Source organism: Enhydra lutris, unplaced genomic scaffold, assembly GCF_002288905.1.
Source record: "Enhydra lutris kenyoni isolate GAN:26980312 unplaced genomic scaffold, ASM228890v2 scaffoldscaffold1, whole genome shotgun sequence".
In the NCBI taxonomy this organism is placed as follows: Eukaryota; Metazoa; Chordata; class Mammalia; order Carnivora; family Mustelidae; genus Enhydra; species Enhydra lutris.
This window is the reverse complement of record NW_019154085.1, coordinates 96,218,014-96,245,836: the sequence shown is the minus strand read 5'-3', so window position 1 is coordinate 96,245,836 and position 27,823 is coordinate 96,218,014. Positions and strand designations below refer to the sequence as shown.

At 35.0% G+C, this 27,823-nt stretch overlaps 1 protein-coding gene across 3 annotated transcripts in view; it reads left to right on the top strand.

Moving 5' to 3' along the window:
- Positions 1 to 27,823, top strand: part of LOC111155538 (cyclin T2) — a 41,246-nt gene extending 13,423 nt beyond the window's left edge. Inside the window, exons 3-10 of one of the 3 annotated variants that reach the window (XM_022515858.1) lie at positions 6,638 to 6,766; positions 8,511 to 8,571; positions 11,098 to 11,160; positions 14,322 to 14,367; positions 15,950 to 16,113; positions 20,313 to 20,383; positions 20,904 to 22,062; positions 22,164 to 27,823. In XM_022515858.1, coding sequence (XP_022371566.1) covers positions 6,638 to 6,766; positions 8,511 to 8,571; positions 11,098 to 11,160; positions 14,322 to 14,367; positions 15,950 to 16,113; positions 20,313 to 20,383; positions 20,904 to 22,062; positions 22,164 to 22,231 — 1,761 coding nt within the window. In that variant the 3' untranslated portion in view covers positions 22,232 to 27,823. Of the gene's footprint in view, positions 1 to 6,637; positions 6,767 to 8,510; positions 8,572 to 11,097; positions 11,161 to 14,016; positions 14,202 to 14,321; positions 14,368 to 15,949; positions 16,114 to 20,312; positions 20,384 to 20,903 lie in introns of those variants that run through there. The other 2 variants (XM_022515776.1, XM_022515941.1) reach the window with 2 other exon arrangements.

The following is a 27,823-nucleotide window of genomic DNA, read 5'->3' as shown; positions in this document are numbered from 1 at the left end:
CCCCCCACCCCACCCTCCCAACCCCCCCACCCCCTGCAACCCTCAGTTTGTTTTGTGAGATTAAGAGTTTTTATGGTTTGTCTCCCTCCCGATCCCATCTTGTTTCATTTATTCTTTTCCTTTCCCCTCTCAGAAAGCTTTTTAAAAACGATTTTTAAGAAATTGCCACACTTTTGCAAAGTAGCCATACCATTTTACCTTCCCACAAGCAATGTGTTAAGGATTCCAATTTCTCCACATCTTTGCCAACATTTGTAACTGTTACTGTCTGTTTGTCTTTTTTAAATTATTATTGTTATTATTATACCCATCTTACAGGCATCCTAGTGAGTATAAAAAGCATTATCTCTTTGTGGTTTCAATTTGCATTTCTGTAATGATTAGTGTTATTGAGCATCTTTGCATGTGTTTATTGGCCATCTGTAGTATCTTTTGGGGGGAGATATCTACTTATCCCTCCCCTCCCCTTTTTTTTAAGGTAGGCTTCATGCCTGGCAGAGCCTGAACTCATGACCCTGAGATCAAGAGTCAGATGCTTAATCCACTGAGCCATCCAGGCATCCTCCTTCCTATTTTTTTAATTTCATCATCTCTCTATCAAATTGTGAGAGTTGTACATATATTCTAGATACCAATCCCTTACCAGATACAGGATTTGCAAATATTTTCTTTCATTCCGTGGGTTACCTTTTTCACTTTGCTGATATTTCATCCATAATACATGCATTTAATTCACTAGGATTTTTCTTTTGTCACTTGCATTTTGATGTCATATCAAAGAGAACATTGCTTGATGCATGGTCATGAAGATTTATTCCTCTTCTCAGAGTTTTATAATTTTTAGCTCTGTATCTAGGTCTGTGATCCATTTTTAGTAAGTTTTTGTTTATGGTGTAAAGAAGGGGACTAGCTTCTTTTTGTTTTTGTTTGTTTGCATGTGGATATACAGTTGTCCCAGCACTGTTTATTGAAAAGGCTAATTTTTTTTCCCCATTGTATTAAATGTTTATTTCTGGAAACTATTCTATGATCTCTGTGTCTTTCCTTATACTGTTATCACATGGTCTTAATTATTCTAGCTTTGTAGTAAGTTTTGAACTCAGGAAGTATGAGTCTTCTGACTTTGTTCTTCATTTTCAAGATTGTTTTTGCTGTTCTGGGTCCCTTGCATTTCCTTAGGAATTCTAGGATCAGCTGGTCAATTTCTGCAGAGAAGCTGAGATTCTGACAAGGAATGTGTGAATCTGTAGATCAGTATAGGGAATACTATCCACAGTATTAAGTCTTCAGTAATATTAGTTCTTATTTGTTTAGCCATTTGAAGGAAAGTGGAGTTCTAAAGATTTATGTGAAATATTTTAATACCTGTGCAACTTGTTTACCAATAATCTATGACTATTTATTGTTGGCTGGTAGGAGCTGGGTGTCTAAGGGAGAGTAGAGACTTAGCTATGAAATACTCCATGTACTTTGTAAGTTGAAAATTTTTTGTTTTTGTAACAGAGTCGTAATGGTAACATAGGCTCCATAAATAAATTTTTAAATGCCAAGTTACGTTAAGCATTTAAATTCTTTTAAATATCATATATTTACTCTATGGATATCAGGGCCTATTCTCTTAATTATTACTGCTTTTCAGCAATACTGAATACTAGTTAGTCTTTTTTAGATCAGCTCTCTTTTAGATGTAATTAGAAATCCCAAATAACATCCAACCTGAAGATTTTTTTATTTCTCAGTATAAATTTTGTTATGTTGACAGTATTACACTCATGCATAATTATATGGGTAGAAAAACAACTAAAATACCAGACTGAGTTAATGACATTTTCTCTAATCCTGTGATGTCAGTCTTTTCAGTGCATCAAAATTAAGGATATGAACCACTTAAATTTGTACTGGAATTTTGATCTAATTGGTAAAGCTTAGTGATCTTTGTTTTGAACAAATCAACATTTTGACTTAATCTGTTTTCTTCTTTGTTGAGAGCTGTTACCCCCTTATTACATCTAAGTTTCTACTTCCTTTTTCCTATTCTAAGACCTTTCTGGGAGTCTTATAAAGTTGTACCATTACCATTTTTCTTTAACTATAGCCTCAGATGTGTCGTTTCCCAATTCTGAGCTGTGATACCTAGAACTGTGTATTCATTAATGAAGCCTTTTTTTTTTTTTTTAAGATTTTTTTATTTATATATTTGACAGAGAGAGACAGTGAGAGAGGGAACACAAGCCAGAGGAGTTGGAGAGGGAGAAGCAGACTTCTAGCTGAGCAGGGAGCTGAATGCAGGGCTTGATCCCAGGACCCCAGGATTATGACCTGAGCTGAAGGCCAGATGCTTAACGACTGATCCACCCAGGTGCCCCATTAATGAAGCTTCCTGAAGGCACAGGAAAATAGTTATCCTAGTCTTGGTGGAGGGGGTAGTTTGGGAGCAGTTGAGGAACAGGGCAGAAGTGGCTTCACCAGCTTGTAGGGCCTAAAGATGAAACATAAGAAGAGATTAGAACAAGCCTACTGATGACATATTAGCAAAAAAAAAAAAAAAAAAAAAAAGGCATTTTCTTTGCTTCTGTTAGGGAGTCTTTTGGATTAGGAAATTTTAAGTTGAAGAGTAATAAAACAGTTGTAGCTAGTTCTTAAATACAGATGTACACACAAGGTGTATGCACAAAATTAATTACTAAAAGAGTAAAGACCAGAATGATTCATTTGAAACTGACTGGCACACAGCCATCATCAGTGATTTAGAAATTACCCAGGCTTTTGTTAATTCAGACTGACCTTACCTCCAAATATCGAGGTTGAAGCCAGCAGTGGAGAGTGAAGAATGTCAGCAGTGAGGGCATCTTGAGCAGAAAGGGGAGACAGGGGCTAGGAATGGGCAGGAGGAGAAAAGATGGAGAAGGAAGGGAGTCAGATCAGGAGGTAGGAATGGAAACATATAAAGGATTAGAAAAAGAGAAGGGGCTGAAAACAACTGGAGGGAGAAGGGACAAAAGAAATACTGGTGTATTGCAGTGACTGAAGAAATATGTGTCATCATTTTAGTGTGTCTGAATCTGCTTAGTTAGGGCTACCATGGAACCTTTAAAGAATTCAGTTTAACGGTTTAACTGTGAAAGAAAGGAAGAAGAGGAGCAAGAAAGAAGGGGATTTTTAAAAGCATACAAAATCCTTTTTAAGATCAGCAGTAGCAATACACAGTTGTTTAACTTACAACATAATAATGATATTTGAGTCCTGTTACTCTGGGGCACTATACTGAGTGCTTTACATATATTGATTCAATGAATCCTCACCACAGTTTTGTAAGCAGATACTATTTCTCCCATTTTACAGATGCGGAAACTGAGCCACAAAGAATAAGTAATTTGCCTAGGCTAGTCAGATAACAGAGCCAGGATTCCACTGAGGCAGCCTGACTACTGTGCTACAGCTGGCTTCATCACCTCTACCTCCCCCTCTCCATGATTTGTATGGTATATTTCTGTAGAAATTTGTCTTGTTTTGAGAATGTAATATCCCTTTGAAATAGTTATACATCTTCTAGGCTCACAAACTCTGGACACTATTTAAAAATCAGTTTTTATTTCCTGTAGTTAATAGTAATTCGAGAAGCTTTATTAGATAATGGAACACAAAGGTGGATAGTGCATGGTCCCTATCGCCAGTGAACTAAAATCTCAGTTCATAGTTTTTTGCTCACTCAAACCGAGTATCTACTCCAATATTAGTGTGAATTCTTTGACTTTGAACCAAGGTTACGTGCATTAATGTTTATTGCCTTCAAAAGTATGCTCACCTTTAAAAGCCACAGACCAATAATAATATAGCCATTACTTAAAACTTTTGGAATTCTTCTCCTTTCAGTAAGCCACACAACGAATCAGCCTTCTATAAAAAAAACAAAAACATAAGTACCTAACTTGATTACCTTCTTTAGTCATCCTTAAAATTAAAGCCTCACATGGATATTCACAAAGTATTATCTAAAAAGGTGTTTTGTTTTGTTTTGTTTTTACAGCCCTGATGGAGTAAAATGTTTGCAGGCTGTAGAGGAGGAAATGTGAATGGAGTTAGTGGATTTCACCAGGAACTTTGGAAGAGTGTTGGGTATTAGTGTTGCACTGGAAGGAGGATGAGAATTGAGCCCTATTTAGAGGGAACAGAAAGACTTCTGTGAGGAGTGTGGGTAAATAAACCAGGAATCTACCCTGAAGATCATTGATTAGCTCTCTGAACATTTAATTTTTTTAATTATTTGTAGAATTTTAGAACCGTTCTCTAGTACACATACTTTGTTTCCATTGAGACTATCTTGTAAGGAGAAAAGCTGTGTGGTTTGAAAGTACTTCTTGATATTGAGGCTTACAAGAAGTCTGAAGAGAATGAAGCGGTGACTGGGAATCCTAAGAGATTTTACCAAGAAGAACTCATTGAAGACTTTAGAGGTACCTTTTAGGCGAGTAAGAGAAATCCTGGATCATCTGGCAGTTAGGAAGGAAGTTTATGTATTAAGTTCAGTCTAATTTGACATTGGACTTGTGTCTGTATTGCTTCACTCTTTGGTAAATAGTTCTGGCATGTGATGGCTGGCTTAGCCATTCCCCTCTTAGACATGACTTAGGTAAAAAGTGACAGACCATGGGAAACTGAGAGTATCTTTATAGTTTGCTGCATTTCTTACCCCGTGGTATTGGCTCTTAGATTTTTACTGTGGGATTGGGAATACTTGGAATTTAACATCGGTGCCTTTACAATTATATGTGGATTATCCACATATCATTCATTTGGCAAATATATTGAACAGCAGCTGCACAATGGGAGACAATGGGAACATCCATGAATAATTCAATCTCTATATTTAAGCTGCTTCTAGACTAGTAGAGCAGATAAAATTAATAAGCTAGAAGTTAGAATATTTTATATTTCACTGTTGAAAGTAAAATAATAGAGGTATGCAGCTTCCTACTGAATAAAGAAGGGCACTTTACTCTGACTCAGGAATTTTCCCTAGGATGAGGTAAGCCTTTAAATAGAAAAGGAATTAATCAAAAGAAGTAGGTAGCAGGGTAGGAAATTTTCAGTATGTAGAAGAAATAACTGAGCTAGGAAATGATTCTCCATTGTCTTGTACTCTGCATTTCAGAAAACGTCTTGCCTGCATGACTGCTATTTAGCTGGTATTAACTAATTTTAGTGTTGCTTAATTAAATCTGTTATAAAGATAACAGTTTATTCTAAGTCTGTGAAAACTTAAGAATAACTTGCTTTTTTGAGCATTCTCAATTTTTACATCTTGTTTTGTAACTTTAATTCTAAAGGATGGAAATAAATTGAAAGCCCAAGTTGAATTACTCAGTCCTTTTAAGGTAACATTACTGGTAGTTTGGAGGCAAATGCACTTAATTTTAGGTCTGTTTTAAACATGTATACATCAGGAAGAGAATTTCTTAAAGTCATTTTTACTCCATTTATTCATCTGCAAATGCAGTTGGATTAGTGAAGGTCCCTTTCAGATTTAAAATCCAGTGGTTAAATTTCATGGCTCAGCATTATTTATAAGTTGTTTTAAAAGCTCAGAGGAAAGTCATCCTTCTTGTATCAGAAACTTTCTTCTCATGTTAACTACCCAAGTCATGTAGCATGATTCATGCTTTCTCTCCTCCCCTCCCTTTTTTGGCATTGATTGTATGTAGTGATTGATGACCCCCAAGATACAGGGAGACTCAGATGTTCGTCTCTTAAAAAATAATCTGAATCTTGACATTTAGAGATCATCTTCCCATGAGAAGTTTCTTCTGTATAATCTTAGATTATTTGAATTTTGGATGTGCCTATTTTCTGAATCAGCAGTTAATTTGGTTTGTTCCTAATTTCGGGGTAAATTTTGCTCAAAATTGATGTTTCTCTTTCTTAGTGTCTTTGTAGTGCTATGTTCTTGTACTTCAATCCCAAGAACATACAACTTACTAAAGCCAAAAAATATTGCTTATTTCTTGATCTCCAGTTGGCAGTGTTTCTGCTTTATTGATTTATTTTACATATTTATTCCCTGTTATTTTTAAAGCTGCTTTTAGTATTGCTGTAGTGAAGTAATACAGATACTAGGTAATAATACCACATTCAGAATCTTCTCATTTTGCGTTGTAGATCCTTTTTCTGTCCCAAAAGTAATACTATGTAGTTCTTAGCCACACAATGAATTGTTGATTAATCTAAAAAAACTGTAGAAAGTAGTGGCTGTACCTAAAAAGAAGGAAAATCTGGGTATATTTTACTGCCTTCCTTTTTTTTTTTTTTTTTTTTAAGCTGTGGCTTTATTATTTTGCTTGAGGTTTTTTTTTCCCCTTTACATGCATAAATATGATTTAAACTTTCTTTGAGTTAGCCCAAGTAAAAGTCTTTTTCCTTTTTCCCTTTGATAATCTATTTGCAAAACAAGTAAAGCAGGTTTTATAGACTAGGGTAATGAGTTCTATTTAATTAAAACTCTTATATCAGTCTTGTTATAGCCCAACTCACAATTCATACTTTTAATACTACATTCCTTCTTTGCACGCCCCTCCCTTAGAAAATAGGTTTTTCCAAAATTTTTTACTTCTAAATCACCAAATTTTTATCTTTTCTGCAGATAATATCACCTACTGCATTATTTTTGGCTGCAAAAGTGGAAGAACAGGCTCGAAAACTTGAACATGTTATCAAAGTAGCACATGCTTGTCTTCATCCCCTAGAGCCACTGCTGGATACTAAATGTGATGTACGTAATAATAATTCAGTTGGTGTTGCCTTCCAACTGCTGCTTATTCCTTTTACCATTTAGGAAATGTAATACCGGCAAGTGATCTAACATATTTCATGTATGTACATGAGTTTCAGTATTGTTCTGAATCATGTCAAGGCTGTGATTTAAAGGTGGTTATAAGTGTTTCACATTTTGTTTATCCTCACAGCCAACCTATGATATATGTGGAGGGTAAGTCATATCACCTCCATTGTTTGGGTCCATTTGAGACCAGAGATAAATAACTCTTAAATTGTCAACAATGAAAAAAAAAAAAAAGAAAAATCTCTGGACTTGCCTCTAGAGCAGTAAATAGTAATTTTACAGAGTCGTTTCTTTGTTAATGCATTTATACTAATAGTTACTGATCCATAGAGATGCTGTTATACCATGCTTTCATGAAAGGGGTTTTTTTCATATTTTTAACTTTCCTCAAAAGTAATGCTGACTTCTAAGCAACTTGTTCATTATCAGCATTTTAATAGACCTTGTTTGAAAGTGCCATTTTAAAATGTTATGACATCTTAAAACAGAAGGTGGAATTCTAGGCCTTTAAATTCACTTTCCCAGCTCTTGTATTATAGGTGAGTTCCTCTATCAGAAACTTTGTAACTACTGAATGACTGCCAGATTATATTAGTTTACTTTCATTTAGTTAATCTTAAAGTCCAGATTAAGTATATCTGATTTTTTAAAGTATATCTGAGTTTATTAATGACAAGTTTTACCGTAAATGTTGGCTTTAAGGGAGTGAGATACTAATGTTACCATTCAATAATAAAGAATGTGTGATTATTCAGAGATTGTTCTTGTAATTTCTATTAACTTTACAGATTCAGAGTTAATTTTGGTGAATACTTAGGGTATTGTTCAAATAATAGAAATCTGTGTTTTAAAAAATCATCTTGGTGACCTTTTCAAAATGGGACATAAATAAAGGTGCTTTTCACTCTGAGTTTAGCCACACGACCTTACATGAATATTTATGATGTGTTGTTTTTTATACCTTACTCAGTTCTCATAATTTAAGAAATTTGATAATGGTAGAAATTTTTTATACTCTCTATTCCCAGAGTAATTACAATAGGGGAATGATTTGTTGAAGTAAAAGAGAAGACCCTCTATTTCCCCATGGGTGTGTGATACATTCTTTTGGTATTTTATATCTAAAATGTTTTCTTTTAACCTAGAGATTTGAGGGTTTGCTTTGATTTTATTTTGTCTTTTTTGAGGAGAGGAAGTTCAAAAAAAATAACTCATTGACTTACTCTGACCATCAAGGAATTACCACACAAAATATCTTAGAGTGAATTGGTATGTTTTTTTCTTTACAGGCAGGTTTGGATTTGATGTTCTTACTTGAGTTAGTGCTTCCTGTCTTAATGTGTCTTGAAGCACAGTGCCTACATGAAGTTTTATAGTATAGACTGGAGGGTTTGTTGTTTTCATTTAAGCTCTACCTCCTTTCGTATTATTGTTGTCTTTTTAGGGGTTTTTTAACTTGTTGTTTTTTTACCTTGTTTACATATTCTGTATTAGAGGTGAATAAGTTTAGATTGGTTGTAGAAAATGGGATTTCTCTGTCACCCTCAAATTATTTCCTTGGTGTTTCTAAACTACTCTGATTTAATGTATCTGTTAATTTTCATGAGATTTAACGGTCCCATGATCTGGTAGTGTTTATCTTAAGCATTTTAATGTTATTATTTTTACCTGGCAGGCTTACCTTCAACAGACTCAAGAACTGGTTTTACTTGAAACCATAATGCTACAAACCCTAGGTATGTAATATTATTTTTGTGTGTGTTCTTCAGTGTGGTGTCCTAAAAATGGAATAATTTTACGACTGAATAAAGTTTCGTTTTAAAACAAGGTTCGGGGCCAGAATAGTATTACCTGGTTATAAAGAAACCATTTTTTAAAAATTTCATTTACCATTAATTGAACAGTAAACATAGTTTTCATTGTGAAAGGCTGCATGTGATTGTAACATGTACAAATACTCTGACTATAGGGGCGCCTGGGTGGCTCAGTGGGTTAAGCCTCTGCCTTCAGCTCAGGTCATGATCTTGGGGACCTGGGATCGAGCCCCGCATCAGGCTCTCTGCTCAGCGGGGAGCCTGCTTCCCCTTCTCTCTCTGCCTGCCTCTCTGCCAACTTGTGATCTCTCTCTGTGTCAAATAAATAAATAAAATATATTTTAAAAAAAACAAATACTCTGACTACAGTCAGTATTTAATGAATTTATCACATTTTTAATGTGACATAGTAGTTATTTAAACATTGATCATCCTTTTCTGAAAATTACATTGCAAGTTTTTTGCAATTTAAGTGATCTCTTTTTTTTTTTTTAATAGATTTTATTTATTTATTTGACAGATAGAGATCACAAGTAGAGAGAGAGAGGAGGAGGCAGGTTCCCTGCTGAGCAGAGAGCCCAATGTGGGGCTCGATCCCAGGACACTGGGACCATGACCTGAGCCGAAGGCAGAGGCTTTAACCCACTGAGCCACCCAGGCGCCCCAATTTAAGTGATCTCTAAAGATTATTTATTCAAATCTTTCACTATATTGTTGAGGAAATTGAGACTTAACATGGTTTGTCTTGTGTGAAGTCATGTATTACTTCTGGAAGAACTTGGCAGTGTATTATGGGAATAACACAGGCTTTATGGAGCTCTTGGTTTAAAATCCATATGCCTTTGACTTGCTTTTTAAGCTTGGGCAAAGTCGTTTTACCTTTCATACCTCCATTCTATATACGCAGGGTAGAGTCATAATGTCTGCCTTAACATTGTGAATTTGAAGATGAGAGAGAGTGTATAAAAAACATGTACCACATAGTATGTGTGTCGGAAGTCGCTATTATTCATTATGGTAGTTATTTATTACTCCATTCCCAAACTAAAAGAAGTTTAATAATCATAGCCCCCTGTCATGACAGACTTTTTTTTTTTTTTTTTTTTTTTTAAGAAAAGTAGCTTGTTTAAAATAGATGGAACTTGTTTGATACTTCTATAGCATAAAAAGATACAAAAATAAAGTGAAAATCTTATCTCCAAATCCAATAATTTAGCATGTTACTGCTTTATTATATGAGATTATAGAAATATGAAATTTACAAAGATTTGTGTAATGAAGGTTAAAAGAAAAACTATATTAAGGGGAAGTTTGTGTAATAAAGGTTAAAAGGAAAATTATTTTAAGGGGAATTATTTTAAGTTAGAATTTATAAGATACACTTCTATGGCTTTGATTAAAGTATGATTTTGTGGGTTTAATTACAGTAGAAATATAAATAGATCACACAACAGTTTTAAAAATCTGGATTACCTGTTTGTCAGAATGTTATTTGTTTACTGCTCCTGAAGACACTAATGTGACCTCCACTTTTTAAAAAAAGGAAAAACCCTCCCCTCCCTAAGGGTTATTTAGACATGGAAAGCTCTTTCAGCATTTTATCTTTGGTTTTAGAACCTGATTTAAAGAATCTTGAGGGGCGCCTGGGTGGCTCAGTGGGTTAAAGCCTCTGCCTTCAGCTCAGGTCAGGAGATCGAGCCCCACATCTGGGCTCTCTGCTCAGCAGGGAGCCTGCTTCCTCCTCTCTCTCTGCCTGCCTCTCTGCCTACTTGTGATCTCTCTCTGTCAAATAAATAAATTAAATCTTTAAAAAAAAAAAATAAAGAATCTTGAGGCTACAAGTTTCACTTGTCTTAGTAACTTTATCATAAATGTATGTAATTGATATGTATGTACATACATAAATGTATGTACATAAATGAAATGTGATTATAAGCTAACTGGTTGAAACCCTTTCATCTAAGGCATACTAAGAAAATAAGAGGACTCTAAATCATTTAAAAGATTTTTCTCCCACTATGGCCCAGGGATTATATTTATGAAAAGTACTCTTTACATCTTCTGAAAGAGTTGTAATACATTTTTAAAAATACGTTATGTAGTTGAAGTCTTTGCTTTATAGTTGTATTTTCTGTAATTTTAGTTTGTTTTTAATGTGAGGGTAATCTCAAGCTAATCATAATTCAGAATTTTTAATAAATACCACCCCAATCTGCAAATAGCTTTGTTAACCAGTTTTCAGTAAGTGGAACATTGGTTTTAGAAGAAATTATTTCTTGTCATTGAAGGTGTGTAATGAGCATGTTAGTGATAAAAATAACTTTGTCTTTGGATCTTTTTAAAAATGAACAATATATTATACATTTATGGTTGTGCTGATGAATGGCATTTCTCAGGCAAGTATTGTAGTGTGGTAAGTGATTGGGAAAAAAGTGCTTTTCATTTCAGGTTTTGAGATCACCATTGAACATCCACACACAGATGTGGTGAAATGTACCCAGTTAGTAAGAGGTAAGTGATCTTTGAAACTTCTAAATTAAGTGTTAATGCTTTTTATTGTCTAATTGATTTGAATGAGTTTTATCAAAATGGGGAAATGTCATTTTGAAGCAACATCTTTTGGTGTCCTGCATCTGCCTATTCATTTACCTCTGCATGTGGTTCTACCTGGCAAATTAGCAGCCTTTAAACTTACAGGAGAATCTCCTTTCACTGAAAAATTGGAGGGCTTCCAAATATTAAGACTCTCTTCACCTCCCCATTAGGCTAAGCCAGTCCCATTTCACTTAATATTTAAGAAGTTGGCCATTGACACATACACACAGAAAATTTCTGGTCTATCTGAAGCTCTCATTGACTTCTAGAGAAGTTACTACAATTTAAGAATTTGGAAACCATCCTCAGATCTTTCAGATAAAAGTTGTCTTAGCAGATTTGCCATTTTGGAAATACTTTCCCCGTGTTCATTTGAACAAAATTTGACTTAATACATTCTTCAGAGTTCTTTAGTATTACTAAAAATAATTTCCTTTTTGTGTGTAATGGGGAAGTACATAATATGCTACAGACAGCATGTGATGTGCCTATTGACCTTTTAAAACAGGAGTAGGAACTTTTTGTATTATTTGCTTTATGGCTTATAAAGTGTGGTATACATTTTTCTGCTCTTGTTATTGAATCCTACATATCTGTTCTTGTATCCCTAGAAATACTCTTTACACAGTTGCATGTTGTTACACTATTTCTTCTACTTTCCTGTTTCCCATTTGAAGTGTTAATGTACTAAGAGCAACCACTTGGAACTTTCATTGTACCTTTTTCTATTACTTTTTGAAAGTGAAATTTTGCAGTTTCATTCTTTTACCCCCAGACTTCCTTCCTTAGGTTTATTCTAAACAAAATGGGTAAGACTTTTAAAGGCTTTTCTTTGTTTTTTAGTGTTTTACCTGAATATTCTCACATTTTATTCATTCTAAGTTGAATTCCTATACCTGGTAGGATTTTATTATGTTAATAGCTACATTTAAAACAAACAAACCTGTTATTACAGTGTCATTGTTAAGAAATGGACTTCTGAAAGTCCCATTTATATTTTATTATTCTAATAACTAGTGCATGTTATGACTTGTAGAACATACTTAATTATGGTTCCTGTACTTCATGGTTATTGGAATATAATTTAGAGCACATTTTCATCCCAGAATTACAGTATAGTATAGAATTATTTTAGATAACTAGTGTATGTGTTTGAATTAAGGGGAAAAAAGGCTTTAGAGTGGTTTTCCTGAAAACTTGAAAGAATAAGCTATTTTGTGAAAATAATGAGGAGCCATGTAACTTTGCTTCAAGCCTAATGAAAAAAGATAATGAAGAAAGATATTAGGTTAAAATTCATAGAGGTACCTAGTAGGAGATGAAACTGGATTTTCAGCTTAGCATCATTGTGAAATTTGAGTCCTGATCTTTAATCAGAGTTTAGTAGCTTTTGTACATGTTGCTCTATATCTAAAGCTAGAGACATCAAGTCCATTCATTTACAAAGTTGGTTAGTAAGTTTTTAAAAATTCAGAAAAACTACAAATTTGATGTTTTATCCAAAGCAGAATATTTAAATCTAATTTTTTTGTTGTTAATGCTTAAAATGTGACCGATTCTTAAATTTTAATACAAATCTTACATATGTTTAACTTCCATTTTGTCTGACTAACATTTCAGGTAACTGTAGTTTACATCTTACCCCATTTAAAAACATTCTTTTATGTTTGCTGTCTGTTTTTCTTTGCTCTGTTAAAATTTTCAGCTAACAAAAGAAGTTTTCCTACATTCTTCCTCTGTTGTACACCGTTAATAGGTTATTGAATTTAGATATATTCTGAGGTAAAAACCGCTATGGCAATTTAAAATTATTTTTACTTCCTTCTCTACATATTTTGATTCTTTGGGGGTATGGGGGGTGGTAAATGGTTTGGTTTCTTTAAAGTTCTTCCCACCCTCCACCCCCTCTGGAGATGAGAAAGTTGATATTATGCTACTTTGCTGCAGAATTGGCTAATGTCATTTTACAGGGACCTTTCATTTCTGTGATTTCTCCTTCCCTCCCCACCAGGAAAGAATGCCATACATAAGTCACACTGCCTCCAAGACATCTGATGCTTTGACACTCTTCCTTAGCACAACTCTGCTAAGCCCAAATCCCTTTTGTATACCTTATGTTCGTGATCCACATGGGGCAGCAGGGATTACAGGTGCCATGAAAAAAAGAGAGGGCAAATGTGAGGCCTCTTAGAGAGGGGTGAGTTGAGGTGAACTGATCAGATCCTAGGTGAGCAGAGGGGAAAGGTGCATCAATGATTATGAATGTAATTGGGGGAAAAGGGAAATTAAAGCAAAGAATCCCTGATGGGAAGAATAAGAAGAGAGCAGATAAAGTGAGCGGGGGACTGTTTTCAATTTCTATGTCTTAAAAGCTAGTTGTTAAAAATTGCTTTTCCTTTGGGGACCAGTGTTGCAGCATCCTGATTCCCTAGAGTACTTATATCTTTTTCTAAAATTGACAATTGGATTCTGTAAGAAAAATACATGCAGTGGAGTTTTCTATATCTACGCCCTTAGGATGTTTCTAGGTTGTTTATTCCTTGTTGATGCTTAGTAGCATAAAAAACTGAGCAGTTCATGCTCTCTTGAATTTGGGGGGTGGAGGGTTTGTTTTGTTTTCTTTTCTTTGGATGGAAGTACTTAAGCCAACTTAAATATGATGACTGAGGATTAAGTCTGGCAGGCACCTCTTTGTATTTTGTATTAGACTTCAAAATCTTTTCTTCTTCTTCTTCTTCTTTTTTTTTTTTTTTAAATCCAGGAGAATGCTTTATTGCAACTTTTAGCTGACTAGATGCTTAACTTAGTAACAAGTTTAGCCCTTGTAACTGGCTAGCTAAAAGCAAATCGGCTTGTTTCTCAGATCTTTGGGGGATAGCAAGAAACATTTGAGTGAATGTTGTTGAAGATTTTCAGTAGTATAGAAAATGATGGCGCTCTTGTGATATTTGTAAGTAGTAAGTAAAATTTACTTTTTGTGTACAAAACTTTGAAGTTTTTGTTGTGTTGAGAACTTTTTGATGGTAGCACAATAAAGCTGATAGTATTGTCTTCGTTTTTTTTTTCTTTTCTTACAGCAAGCAAGGATTTGGCACAGACATCCTATTTCATGGCTACCAACAGGTTGTTATCCTGACCCTCTTTGTTGCACTGTTGTAGCACACTATAGCTTCCTTTAATGCAGGGCCCCCTCAATGTGTCTCTTACCCTTGTTGCAACAGGAGACTGGACCATCTACTGTGGTGGTACCTTCCTGTCTGCTTTGCGGTGTATTGTACAAGGGACTTCTGGCACAGAGGGGTTAAATGCACATTGTGAAGTGTAGTGGTGCTTTCTGATGACATATTCTCGATTTGTGAGTGCATAAGTCTAAAATTGGTAGCCTGAATAGCAGCTAAAGATTACAAAGAGCTAAACTTAACGTAGAAATTCGAGCAACTTGGTAAGTATAAAGCTATTTCTAGTTTACAATTATAGTTAATTGACAATTTTTTAAAATTTCACATTGATCCAGTCTTAACTTTAAAATAATCATTAAAGTTTTTTTAATAAATAAAATTTATATAACTTGGGTTTTTCTTCCAGATAATACCCACTAGTTGTAAATCAGAAGTAGCCAAGTCCTGTCAGTGCCTAGATTTGACTAAGTACAATTTTTAGTTTAAAAAAATTTACTTCCTTTTCAGTTTATATAAAAAAAAATAATGGGTTTGTGGTTGATAAACATTTTTCATCAATTCTGAACTGAACTGGAAGAATAATTTTTTAAATCCTTTAATACATAATTCTGTTCTGGGTTGATTATATTAATGCTTTCAGTTTGTTTTTTAAATGGGTTGTTTGGGAGGAGGGGACCAAACTAGCATTGTGTGGTCCTTACTTTCTTGTGACACTGTTAAGTTTTATGTAAAGCTTTGGACTGGCAAATACCAATTTACTTTCTTAGGTATATGTTGTTGGGATTTAACCTCTATCCCTAGGAATTTTGAGCAACAAAAAGAAAGTACTAAATATAAAACTTCAGTTAGAAAAGGCTAGCTGTAACATGTTATATGCCCAGTTTGGGGCATATAGTAGAAGGAGAAAGGTAGCATTTTTCTAGTACTTAGCAACATTGGGCCTCGAAGCTGTTCACCAAAAGGTAAGTTTTCTCTGTAGCTTTGCTGAAAAGAAGACAGAGGTTTACGTAGATTAAGTGTTAGATTCTCTTTGATTTACTTGAGAATTCTGTTTATTAACCCATACCAAATGGTAGAATTCCTGATTCTGTAATGTGATGTTGAAATTACTTTGTCAATTTTACAGTCTATTGCTTTTTCTTTACTTTTTTGCCAAGACATTACAAAAGAAACAAAAATACTACCAAAAAAATTAAAATGTTATAGTTGTTTGTGCTGATTATTGGAAATACACTGTCTTCCCCCTTATAAAGAAGTAAATATACTTCAAAATTTAGAAATCTTAATATATTAGTATTAATAAATGCTCTGGGGAGTCAGAATGTGGAGAATGTTCATAATCTATGTGGGTTTTTTAGTATTAGGATTTTATAACTATAGTGCTAGATTTTAATTAAATAAGGTTTTGTACTGTAGACTTAAGAAAACCTTTATGTTTTTGCTCTAATCTTACTGGTAAATATTTTTCTTTGTTTTACATATTTGAATTACTATGGTTCTTCGTTTTCAAACCTGCTCTACAACAGTCTACACCTTACCACCTTCTGTCTTCAGTACAAACCAACAGTGATAGCATGTGTATGTATTCATTTGGCTTGCAAATGGTCCAATTGGGAGATTCCTGTGTCAACTGATGGAAAACATTGGTGGGAATATGTGGATCCTACAGTTACTCTAGAATTACTAGATGGTAAGTAGAGAAAAATAAATATTTTTTTAATGTGGAAAACATTTTTATATTATGAAAAAAGTCTGCCTTCTTTTGTCCAGGTTTGAAAAAAAAGCAAATCCCCTTAGACTCATACTTAAGTGAGTAGTTACCCATTCTGGCTGCTCCACCATTTTCCCCTCCCTCTGTAGTTTTTTTGATATTAATCCCAGATATCTCTTCAACTATTAATATTTTAGTTTGTGTTGCAAGAGATAAGAGACTCCTTTGAAACATAACTGTAATTTCATTTTAACAATTTGGTAATAGAATTTTAAAAAGCGTAATTACACGGGCAAATGAACAGGACAAAAATAAGGATTTATTAGCCTAAAGAAAAGCTAACAAAACAAAACAAAACAAACACTTGAACATGTTTTAACCACCAGTGAATATCTAAAGCCCTTTTAGGACTTTTCAAAAATATATTTATGTCTATATGATTTGTAACGCTATAGGTTGGTAGTTGGTTATAACTTACTGTAGAACGTATGAAGCAGTGAGCTAAAGGTATTTCAGGGTAACATTCCATGTTCTGTAGTTCCACTGACATGTGTCATTATTGCCTTTCATTATTAAATATAAATTGACAAAATTAGGGTACAAATACTATAAATTGTGAACCTGGAACTGGATCTCTCTTAATAAGAAATTTCTCTGGTAACAGATAAGAGAAGCTGACCATAGGTAGGAGAGATTCTTGGGGATTAAGACATTTTAACCAAATACTGTAGATTTCAGAAAGGAAATAGATTACGCTTCTTACTGAAGATACACCTAAACTGGTAAACTGTTATGTTAGATTTTCAGCTTACTGTTCTATGGGTTTTCCCTAACTTCTGTTGCAAAATTGAAGCTAATGGGAAAATAGGATTTGTATCTGTTGCTACTGAGGACATCTGTTACATAGAGACCTCTTTGGGTTTCACATGTGATCTTCCAATAAAATCTCAGCATGTTTCTGTAACCTAGATGTTTGTTTTCTGTGATGGGCCAAAAGTAACTCTTTTTAGGGTTTAGGTACCTTCTGTCTATGCCAGCTACGCAACCCTGCCCCTGTTGCTGCGAAGCCACCAAGGCAATCTGTAAATGAATGGGTATGGCTGTGTTGCAACAAAACTTTGTTTACAAACACAGGGTACAGGTCTATGTGCAATATTGCCTACCTTTCTGGTAAAATAAGCTTCCTCTTTAGATTTCTTGATTTGGGGGTTTTTTCCCCCTCCCTGAAAAATTTCTCAAGAGTATGTAGCTCATGCTATATTACTGCCACATGATTATGCTCTTTTCCTCACATTGCCAGAGGTTGTTTTTTGTTTTTGTTTTAAGTTTAACGAGAGAGGGAGGGGCGCCTGGGTTGCTCAGGCAGTTAAACGTCTGCCTTCAGCTCAGGTCATGATCTCAGGGTCTTGGGATGGAGCCCCACGTCAGGCTCCCTGCTAAGCAGGGAGTCTGCTTCTCTCTCACACTTTCCCTCTGTGTTCTCTCCACCCCTGCCCCAAATAAATACTTAAAATCTTTTTTAAAAAGAGAGAGAGAAGAAAATCTTCAGTGAGTGGAAATGGCATCTTCTAAAAGCCAGTGGGAGCTTTTTTTCATCTATGACTTGAAAATAAAGTTATCTGTGCCACCATCTTACTTTAGCAGTTAACAGATAAGATAAAGTAGATATAATTGGAATAAAAATAATTTATATACATGATCCTAAAATAAAGTTCGCAAAAAGCAGGTAATCTGCCTCTTACACTTCTCTTAAGTTATAGTTAAAGTTGGTTTTTTTGACACAGCATGGGCCACCTAAAAAAATCTCTCTGTTTCCATTCTGAAAAGGCTCAGGTCTGTTACTCTTATGAAGAGCCACTGAGTAGGAATCTGGGGCATTTAAGACATTGACAGTTACAACATTTCGTATAGCATTGTTTCTTTGTGTTTTAATCACAAAAAAATGTAACAGTTTAAAGATATTAAGATACATCTGAATTTAAGCCTGGTGTCTAAGAATCAGTGTTCACTAAAATAATTCATTTTTGGGGACCTGGGTGACTGAGTGGGTTAAAGCCTCTGCCTTCAGCTCAGGTCATGATCCCAGGATCCTGGGATCGAGCCCCGCATCTGGCTCTCTGTTCAGCAGGGACCCTGCTTCCCTCTGCCCTCTTGCCTACTTGTGATCTCTGTCAAATAAATAAAATCTTAAAAGTAGTAATAATAATAATTCATTTAATGACTATTGCAAAAACAGCATTGGCTTGGACTTGGCCTACCTGTAACATTTGTTGTTGTTTTGCAGGGTTTTTTTGTTCTATGATTAATAACAGACCTTCATGTGTTTCTTGCATTTTGAATTTTTTTTTCTGTATACTAGTTTGGAAGGGGAAAATAGCTCTATTTTAAGCATCATCTATGATTGTTGTGCACTTAAGTAATATATTAGCAGTGATTATTTGACAGATTCTTAGTGTCCAAGTATAAAAAGGTGGGGTTTTTTTCAGATTAGGAAGGATAGTAGTCCAGGCATTAGATTGTTTTCACTCAAATTGGATCAAAAAGTTCACGAGCAAGTTTAAGTTCTCACAGCTTATGAACATATAATAAGTGCTGAGTTTTTGCATATTTTTTCTTAAAGAAAAACTTTTTATTGTCTTAATTTTCATTATCAGTCTTGGCATGTTTGCCTAGAATCATTTATAGAGAAACTTACTGTGCATACTAAAAAGTAATAAATGAATCTGTCTACTAAATTGGCATAACTAATATTATGTGATACTGTATTTCATTTGACTGGTATGGATATTTGTCTTGAGTGGTCAATAGCTTTATTAATAGCACTATTTTGGGGTAGGAAAGTAGAGTTCATCATAACCACACTGCCTTGGAAAAGTGAGTCATCTCATTGTAATCCCAAATTTAAGAAAAAAGTGAGGTAAAAATATATGACCAAGGTGGTTTTACTACTGTGTTAATAGTAATAATTACTAGGAGTCTATGAGTATAGATGGAGGAATTTTTTTCATTTAACTTTGAAATAATTCTAAACTTAAACTACATCGTAATACAGTTTCTATGTACTCTTTACCTGGTTTCTCTAATGTTAACATCTTATATACATGGTTATCAAAACCAAGAAATTAACATTGTTACAATACTGTTACCTAACTGCAGGTTTTATTTTATGTCCTGAGTTTTTCTGTTCTAAGATCCCATGTTCCATTTGCTTGAAATGCCCCTTAAATCTCTTCTAAATTAGTCAGTTTTTCTATTCGTTTTCTTTTATGACCTTGACACTTTGAAAAATAATGATGAGGGGCACCTGGGTGGCTCAGTCGGTTAAGGGTCTGCCTTCAGCTCAGGTCATGATTCTCAGGGTCCTGGGATCAAGATCCACATCAGGCTCCCTGCTCAGCAGGGAGCCTGCTTTTCCTCCTCTCTCTGCCACTCCACCTATTTGTGCACATGTGCGCACATGCTCTCTCTCTGTCAAATAAATAAATAAAATCTTCTGAAAAGAAAAAAGAAAAAGAATGGCCAGTTACATTATAGAATGTTCCTCAGTTGGGGTTTGATATTTTTCAATATGAGATTGAAATAATGCATTTTGGGCAGGAATACCACAGAAATGGAAAATGGGTTTACCTTGCCCTGTGCATCTTCTCAAGGGTTGTTTTTTGTTTTGTTTTGTTTTTCTCAAAGGATTTACCTTATTACTGGTAATAACCATGATCAATTAAGGTGGTATCTGCTGGGTTTCTCCATTTTAAAGTTACTGTTCTTCTCTTTGTAATTAAATATCTTGAAGAAGTTATTTTAGGATTATACATATATCTTCTTTTTCCTCCAACTTTGTCCATTAATTTTAAAGAATCTATTGATAGATCTTGCCTGCAATAATTTCTATGATGTTTGCCTAATGAAGGTTTTCTGTTTGGGGGGAATTTTTTAATGCTACTAAATTTTCCAGAGATTCTAAGCATGGGGGTGTGGGGAGAGTGATTTTTTTTTTAAGGGATTAATCTTTGAAAATAGCAGTTCAGATCTATGTCTACATCTATATTTGCTGAAGGTTTAATAGAAGGGTGACAGTGAAGTAGATGAACTCTTGAGGCCCCTTTTTAATATTGCCCACTTGAGAGAAATATGAATCCTAAAGACACCTTCTAAGTTTTAAATTTAAATTTTATTTTTAGAGCTAACACATGAGTTTCTACAAATATTGGAGAAAACACCTAGTAGGTTGAAGAGGATTCGAAACTGGAGGGTAAGAGAATTGGCAGGGTTTAATAGAATATCAGTTTGTCGCTTATCTAACGATTACATAGCTAACCAGTTTGAATTTTTGGTTAAATATCCTTATTTCCAGTATTCCAAAATAATTACAGTGTATTGTAAGCTGCATACCCTCATAGTTTATTCAACTGCTGTGTCCAATGGACTTTGTTAATTAAGTACTTTATAAATTTTGTGTTTAATTTCACGGTGATTATAATGGAAATAGTCTCCTTATTTTACAAATGGGCATACTGAAGCCTAGACAAGTTAAATTACTTTCGCAAATGCTGGGCCAGGATTTAACCTATATCTAACTCCAAAACCAGTGGTTTCCACTTTTTATAGCCTTCTTCTATGCCTCTAAGTGAGACATTTATTTACTGGCAACAAAAAGCCTTAAACCTCAGGTGATTTTGTTTGCATATGTTTAACATAGATTTTTATAAAGTAAGGAAATTTGTATTAAATTCCTTTGCTGTCATTGCTTCTTTTGTGTTTTATTTAAATAGGCTAATCAGGCGGCTAAGAAACCAAAAGTAGATGGACAAGTTTCAGAAACGCCACTTCTTGGTTCATCTTTGGTCCAGAATTCCATTTTAGTAGATAGTGTTACTGGTGTGCCTACAAACCCAAGTTTTCAGAAACCATCTACATCAGCATTCCCTGCACCAGTACCTCTAAATTCAGGAAATATTTCTGTTCAAGACAGCCATACATCTGATAATTTGTCAATGCTAGCAACAGGAATGCCAAGTACCTCCTACGGTTTGTCGTCACACCAAGAATGGCCTCAACATCAAGAGTCAGCACGGACAGAACAGATGTATTCACAGAAACAAGAGACATCTTTGTCTGGTACCCAGTACAACATCAACTTCCAGCAGGGACCTTCCATATCACTGCATTCAGGATTACATCACAGACCTGACAAAATTTCTGATCATTCATCCATGAAGCAAGAATATACTCATAAAGCAGGGAGCAGTAAACACCATGGGCCAATTTCTGCTACTCCTGGAGTAATTCCTCAGAAAATGTCTTTAGATAAATATAGAGAAAAACGTAAGCTAGAAACCCTTGATCTGGATGTAAGAGATCATTATATAGCTGCCCAAGTAGAACAGCAACACAAACATGTGCAGTCACAGTCAGCCAGCAGCAGTTCTGTTACTTCTCCCATTAAAATGAAAATTCCCATCACAAGTACTGAAAAACCTGAAAAATACACAGCAGATAAGAAGGAAAAGAGTGGATCACTGAAATTACGGATTCCAATACCACCCACTGATAAGAGTGCTAGTAAAGAAGAACTGAAAATGAAAATAAAAGTTTCTTCCTCAGAAAGACACAGCTCTTCTGATGAGGGCAGTGGGAAGAGCAAGCATTCGAGCCCACATATTAGCAGAGACCATAAGGAGAAGCACAAGGACCATCCCTCAAACCGCCACCACCTCAGCAGTCACAAGCATTCCCACTCACACAGTGGCAGCAGCAGCGGTGGCAGTAAACACAGTGCTGATGGAATACCACCCACTGTTCTGAGGAGTCCTGTCGGCCTGAGCAGTGATGGCATTTCATCTAGTTCCAGCTCTTCGAGGAAGAAGCTGCATGTCAATGATGCATCTCACAACCATCACTCCAAAATGAGCAAAAGTTCCAAAAGTTCAGGTAGTTCATCTAGTTCTTCCTCCTCTGTTAAGCAGTATATATCCTCTCACAACTCTGTTTTTAACCATCCCTTACCCCCTCCTCCCCCTGTCACATACCAGGTGGGCTACGGACATCTCAGCACCCTCGTGAAACTGGACAAGAAGCCAGTGGAGACCAACGGTCCTGATGTCAATCACGAGTACAGTACAAACAGCCAGCATATGGACTACAAAGACACATTCGACATGCTGGACTCGCTGTTAAGTGCCCAAGGAATGAACATGTAATCATTTGTTTAGGTCAATTTTTCCTTTACTTTTTTAATTTAAAAATTGTTAGAATGGAAAATTTCCTCCTGATCTAGCAGTGGTAACACCTGCTGTTGCTGCCACTGCATCAATATTTGTAAGTGCTGCTTTATTCTTCATTCTGAAAAGAAGAGATGATAGTAAACAAGTCTTTATCTCCACATATGATAGTGTTATAAATACTGTAAAAGCATGGAAGGTGCAAAACTCAGTATTTCTACAATTGCAGCTAAGAACATTAGGATGAATGGCTGGCTGCTTCTAGGAATATAAGATGCCTCAAGCATTCATTATTTATAATTTGAATACTGTAGCTATTTTTTGTTGTTGCTTGGCTTTTTAATGAGTGTAAATTGTTTTCTTTTGTGTATTTATACTTGTATGTATGATTTGCATGTTTCAATGATAAAGGGATAAAACAGTATACTGACAACTGTTTACAAGAAAGTGGAGAAAAATGTACATACATTTTTGTATGTTTAGATATTACCATAAATACTCAGGATTGGAGCTGCTTGTAAGTATAACAATATAACTTTATTTTATCTTGTCAGAGTCCATCACTAATCTAAAACAAAGGTGGCACTTTTTCATGTTAACCTTAAACTCTAGGCCTTACTGGAAGCCACTGAGGGGGGGGACACTTCACTACCAGATGGATATGCAGTGCCACAGACGGTCATTTATTTACACTGTGAGGCACTGAACTTTTGCCTTCAGAGCTTCTGACCAGGTTGGCTGCTGAAATAGCCCCTAATTTTCTGAAGGCTTGAAGAGGAAAAAACAAAGTTTACATACTCTTGATGTGAAGTGCATTTGAAATGTTTGTTGGCTTGTTGCAGTACTATAAACACAGAGCTGTTAATAATGGTTATGTAGATTACTGTGATTTGAAAACTAAATCCACAAAACTTATATAGTGAAGAATTAGTAGGTTTTTTTCTTAATAAGGAACTTTAACACTACATATTTTAACAGTAAACAGGGATTGCTTTTCCTTTAGTGTTCAGAATGACACCATATTCTTAAACATACTCCTCCCATGAAGTGTGTGTGTGTGTGTGATGCCATATTTCTTTTTCAGGTAAATGCAGTCTTCCTTATAGAAATGAAATTAAACCTGTTGTCTCTCAGTTCTTTTATATTCTAAAAATAAATAAAAAGAAAAGATCACTGACTGTGCATTGTACCTGTATTTATAGCTTATGGTTGTAATCAGGAAGCTCTGTGAGAAAAAGGGGTTAGCCTCCAAGTAAACAAACTAGTGGAGGTTTTACATTTGTTTGCACATCTCAGAATATTCCTGTTGAGGTCAAGTTTGCACAGTCATCTAACTTCTGAACAAACAATAGACTTTAACTTGTTTAAAATCTATCTTAAACACCAGTAATGTGGCTCCGGTTTATCAGCTAATCTTGAATTTATTCTGTGGTAAATCTTTGAGCTGTTGAGTGTCTATAGATGGGGTGAATTCAACTTTCGTTGAACTGAAAACTGTCTTAATTTTTTCTTCTATGTATATGAATTATTTTTGTTACAAAGCCACTGATACGTGCACAATTGTAATTTTACTCAAGTATGTTGCAATTGTAAATATTAGAGAGTTTAATCTCGTGCTCTACCTTTATTTAGCAATTACCTAATTTGCCAGTAGCTTTATAATCTTTTTTTAAGATAACTGTTCATTATTTTGTCAATGTTATTTGAACTTAGGATACTAGGAGCCTCTTTCTAGGGACTTCGCCTAGGTAGCATGTCCTAACATTTGTTCTTTGTCTTGCATAACTTTAGTAATCTTTGTCATTACATGTAACTTTGTTGCTCTGTATGGCATATTATTGTATCCATAAACATGGTAATTTTGATACAGTTATACTTTTACAGTGGTACATAATCCGAGGACTAGTATAGAATTAAGATGAGTGCAAGATGAGGGCGGGGAAGGGTTTTGTTCTTGGTAATTTAGATGTGAAACCTCTAAGGAGCTATCATGTGAAACGACATAGGGTGGTCGTGCTACTGTATAATTGGGGATGATAATACCAGGAATTTTATTAAGATTTTGTAAAGAATATCCAAAGTAGTGAACTTATTTTCAGTATGACATAGAAAACAATGTGAATATTTAAGGTCTGTGACTATACTTAAACTTCACTAAGAATTTGAAGAATTGTTTTGAGATGTGGGAATAAAGGTAATTTTGTTGAATCTTTATTGGTGCTAATGATGGACAGTTTAAAAGGTAGCTAGTATATATTGTTATGGGTCAGTACTTATTAGTACTTCCAAAATTGAATTTGAAATGCTATGTATTCACTTTCACTCTGTAAATGTAATTCTTTACAATGACTTTATTTATTAAAGGGCAGCCAGTTGTAATTTGTACAGGATTGTGTGAGCTATTCAAACTCTTTAACCTCTGAACAGGATTATAGGTTCTAAAACCACCATGGGGATGAATATGAAAATCCTTTTACGTTTCATTTCCAGTAAGTGAAAAACCCCTATTACTCATACTGCCATTAATTTGCTTTCCCCATCTCATTTGCATAAAATAGTTCATCGGCCTGGTCCCAATAGGCTCAACCAAAGAAAAAGACTCCAATGAATGGACATTATTTTTGAGTCTTCTTGTAAGTAGCCATAAATAAACCAAAATAGTACATCAAATTTAGGTATGAAATTCCACATGTGCAAAGTACTGTTAAGGTGATTTACATTTTTGATGAGATTTTTTTTAATATTTGAAATATTAAAAAGCATTATCTTTAAACATCCTTTAAAAGAGTGATTCATTTTTCAGTTGTCTTTTCCCTAGATCATAGCTTTGTTACCTTTATGCAGAAGTACATTGCATAGAAAGGCTTTACTTCTACCTCTTTACATAGTTTTCCAATATTGAGCTGTGCCCCCTAAATATATGCCTTAGCTACTTAACAATACGTTTTCAGAACCAAAAAGCAGAAAGAGTGTTTTTTTCACTGAAACATTCTTGGAGGCCTGCTGTACCAAACTGGTACAAACCGGTGTACCAAACTGGAGATAGTATCCTTTAGTGGTAAGACCTTGCAAAATGTCCCAATTCCTTTTTGTTGTTGAACCTGAGGTTCATTTCTTAGGTTTGTCTTTGAAAGCAGTTACAGGTGCATCTTGATCTTTCTCTGTCTGCGCAGGTGCATTCTGATTAGAGTTGTTGACTCCAGATTTCTACCATGATAACATCAGTGGTTTCATGTGGAATGTCATGAGAGGTGCTTGCATGACTTTGTACCAACAGATTATAATTAGGTAGACTACCTTATCTTTTTTTGGTCTGTCTTCCTTGACCTAAGGGAATGACTTCAGAGAACCAAATTTTGAATGTTTTTGTTAGTTACCAATTGCCTTTCCTAGCATTTTAAGCACATTTTTCGGTTATATTTGAGTATTTAAATTGATGGGTTTTATATCTTAACCAGCCTTAGAAATAAACCACTGCATACTTATGCATGACTTGTATACTGTAGAAGTATCTTGGGTGAATTAGATAGGTTAGGGTATTTTGCATTCACTGTGGAAATAAGGAGAGTTTTGTTTTGTTTTGTTTCATTTTAACATGATAGTAGCTCTAAAGGAAGACAGTTATATTCTCAAAATATCACCATTTTCAAATTTTATCTAAACAGTAAGAAGTTGTTTCTTAGCTACTACTATGCTTAAATTGCTGGGTGACTTAAGATCTCTGCTGAGAAAAATTTGAGAGCTCTTGTGAAGAATCTTTGATTTAGCAATCTCGCTCAAGAGGCTTTCTTGGGAGCCAATAGGGTTCACTAACTGTATTTACTCAGATGAAAGATCAGTGAGTCCCCCATCAGGAAACTTGTGTTAACTGAGCTCACAGAATGATACTTGATAATCTTGTGTGCCCTTGTATTTATTTATGGTAGGCTGATTTAGATTGGGAGCTTTGCATTGGAAAACAGCACATTCTGTCTTCTGCCCTCCAAGTTACAATAGCAGCTAATTTGAGAATTACAGTTATTCAAATATCTGAAATTTGATTGCTGTAAACCAGATTAGAAGTGAGCTTGTTTTGTAAGGGAAGTTTGCCTTTGTAATTGAGATGATCTTGCCAGTGGGTCTGGAATGTTCAGTGTTTTAGTCTGATTGACCATGCATCCATGTTTTTATTCCACAATGACAGTTTGGGCAAAGCCAGCTTTTGCTTCTGTGACTCCTTTTTTTCTATTCCATATAATTTTACTAGTATCTATTTTCGCCTGACAGGTTCTTTAGAATAGGCTGATAAGCAAGGTACATTGAAGGTTGTATGGCTAGGAGTAATTCTGTTTTCATAAAGGTGAGTTTACCCATTCACTGTGATCCTTTAACCCCAAAGGAAATTCTGAGGGCTAATTTCCCTTATTTCCAACTTTTGGGAGGAAGCCGCACTTAAAACCTGTTTAGTAGTTGGTTTGATTTGCCTGTTGTTTAATAATGAGTACATTCTTACTTTTAAGGTGTGTTTTTCCAGCAGCTTCACTTGGTTTGACAAACTTCACCTGACTCATTTGTTGTCTGCTATGATTAGGATTTTGTTTTCTGAATATACTCAGAACCCCCAAGGACTATTGAATAGGATGTTTGCTGATAGAAAATCCAAAATCGGAACGTGTGTGTGTGGCATGAATTTGATTAGTTACTGAATTTCAGTGCAGTATCTGTTACGAGGAATTATTAATAAAATTTGTTTATTGAAAATGTAAATCCAAGATTCTAGTATGTGTTGTTAATGTGAATCAGAAGTAACTTTCAGGCCCTGGGAAATACAGGAAATAAGGTCTTAATGTGTTTCTCTTTATCTGAGTAACTTCATAAATCTTCACGGAGTGTGGCCTTTGAGTTCATTCAGGTTGTCTGTATTCCACTCTCAGACTCACCACTTGGTAGCTGATGTTCTTGGGTGAATTACTTGACTTTGTGCCTTGATTATCTTACCTGCAAAATGTACACATTCATAGGGTTGTGAGGTTTAAGGTTTGAACGATCACGTAAGGCTAAATAGAATAGATGGCATTAACGAGATTCTTGATAGTGGTATACTCTAGCTATTAGAGGGCATGATGGAACCCAGTCCAGGTGCATTAAACTGGGGTGTGTATTAAACTGCATGCCTACTGTTTTCCAGAATTTAAGTTGTTCATTCTAATTCATACTTTGGGATTTTCTTGGTTAAACTGTTGCATCACCTCCCCAAAAAGCAAAGAGAAATTGCAATTATCTGAAAGGGGAATTATTCATGAAAAAATATTTAATCATAAACTGCTTTATTATTGCTGCTCTCCAACCCTTGCCTTCTCCACCGATTTGCCCGTACCTTCCACTTGAAAGAAAATTGAAGCCATGCAGTGGCTTTAATAAAATAAAATTAGGATAGAAAAGTTGCTTTCTCTAAAATGCATCTTAAGCCTAAATGTAAAATAAATGTTTTG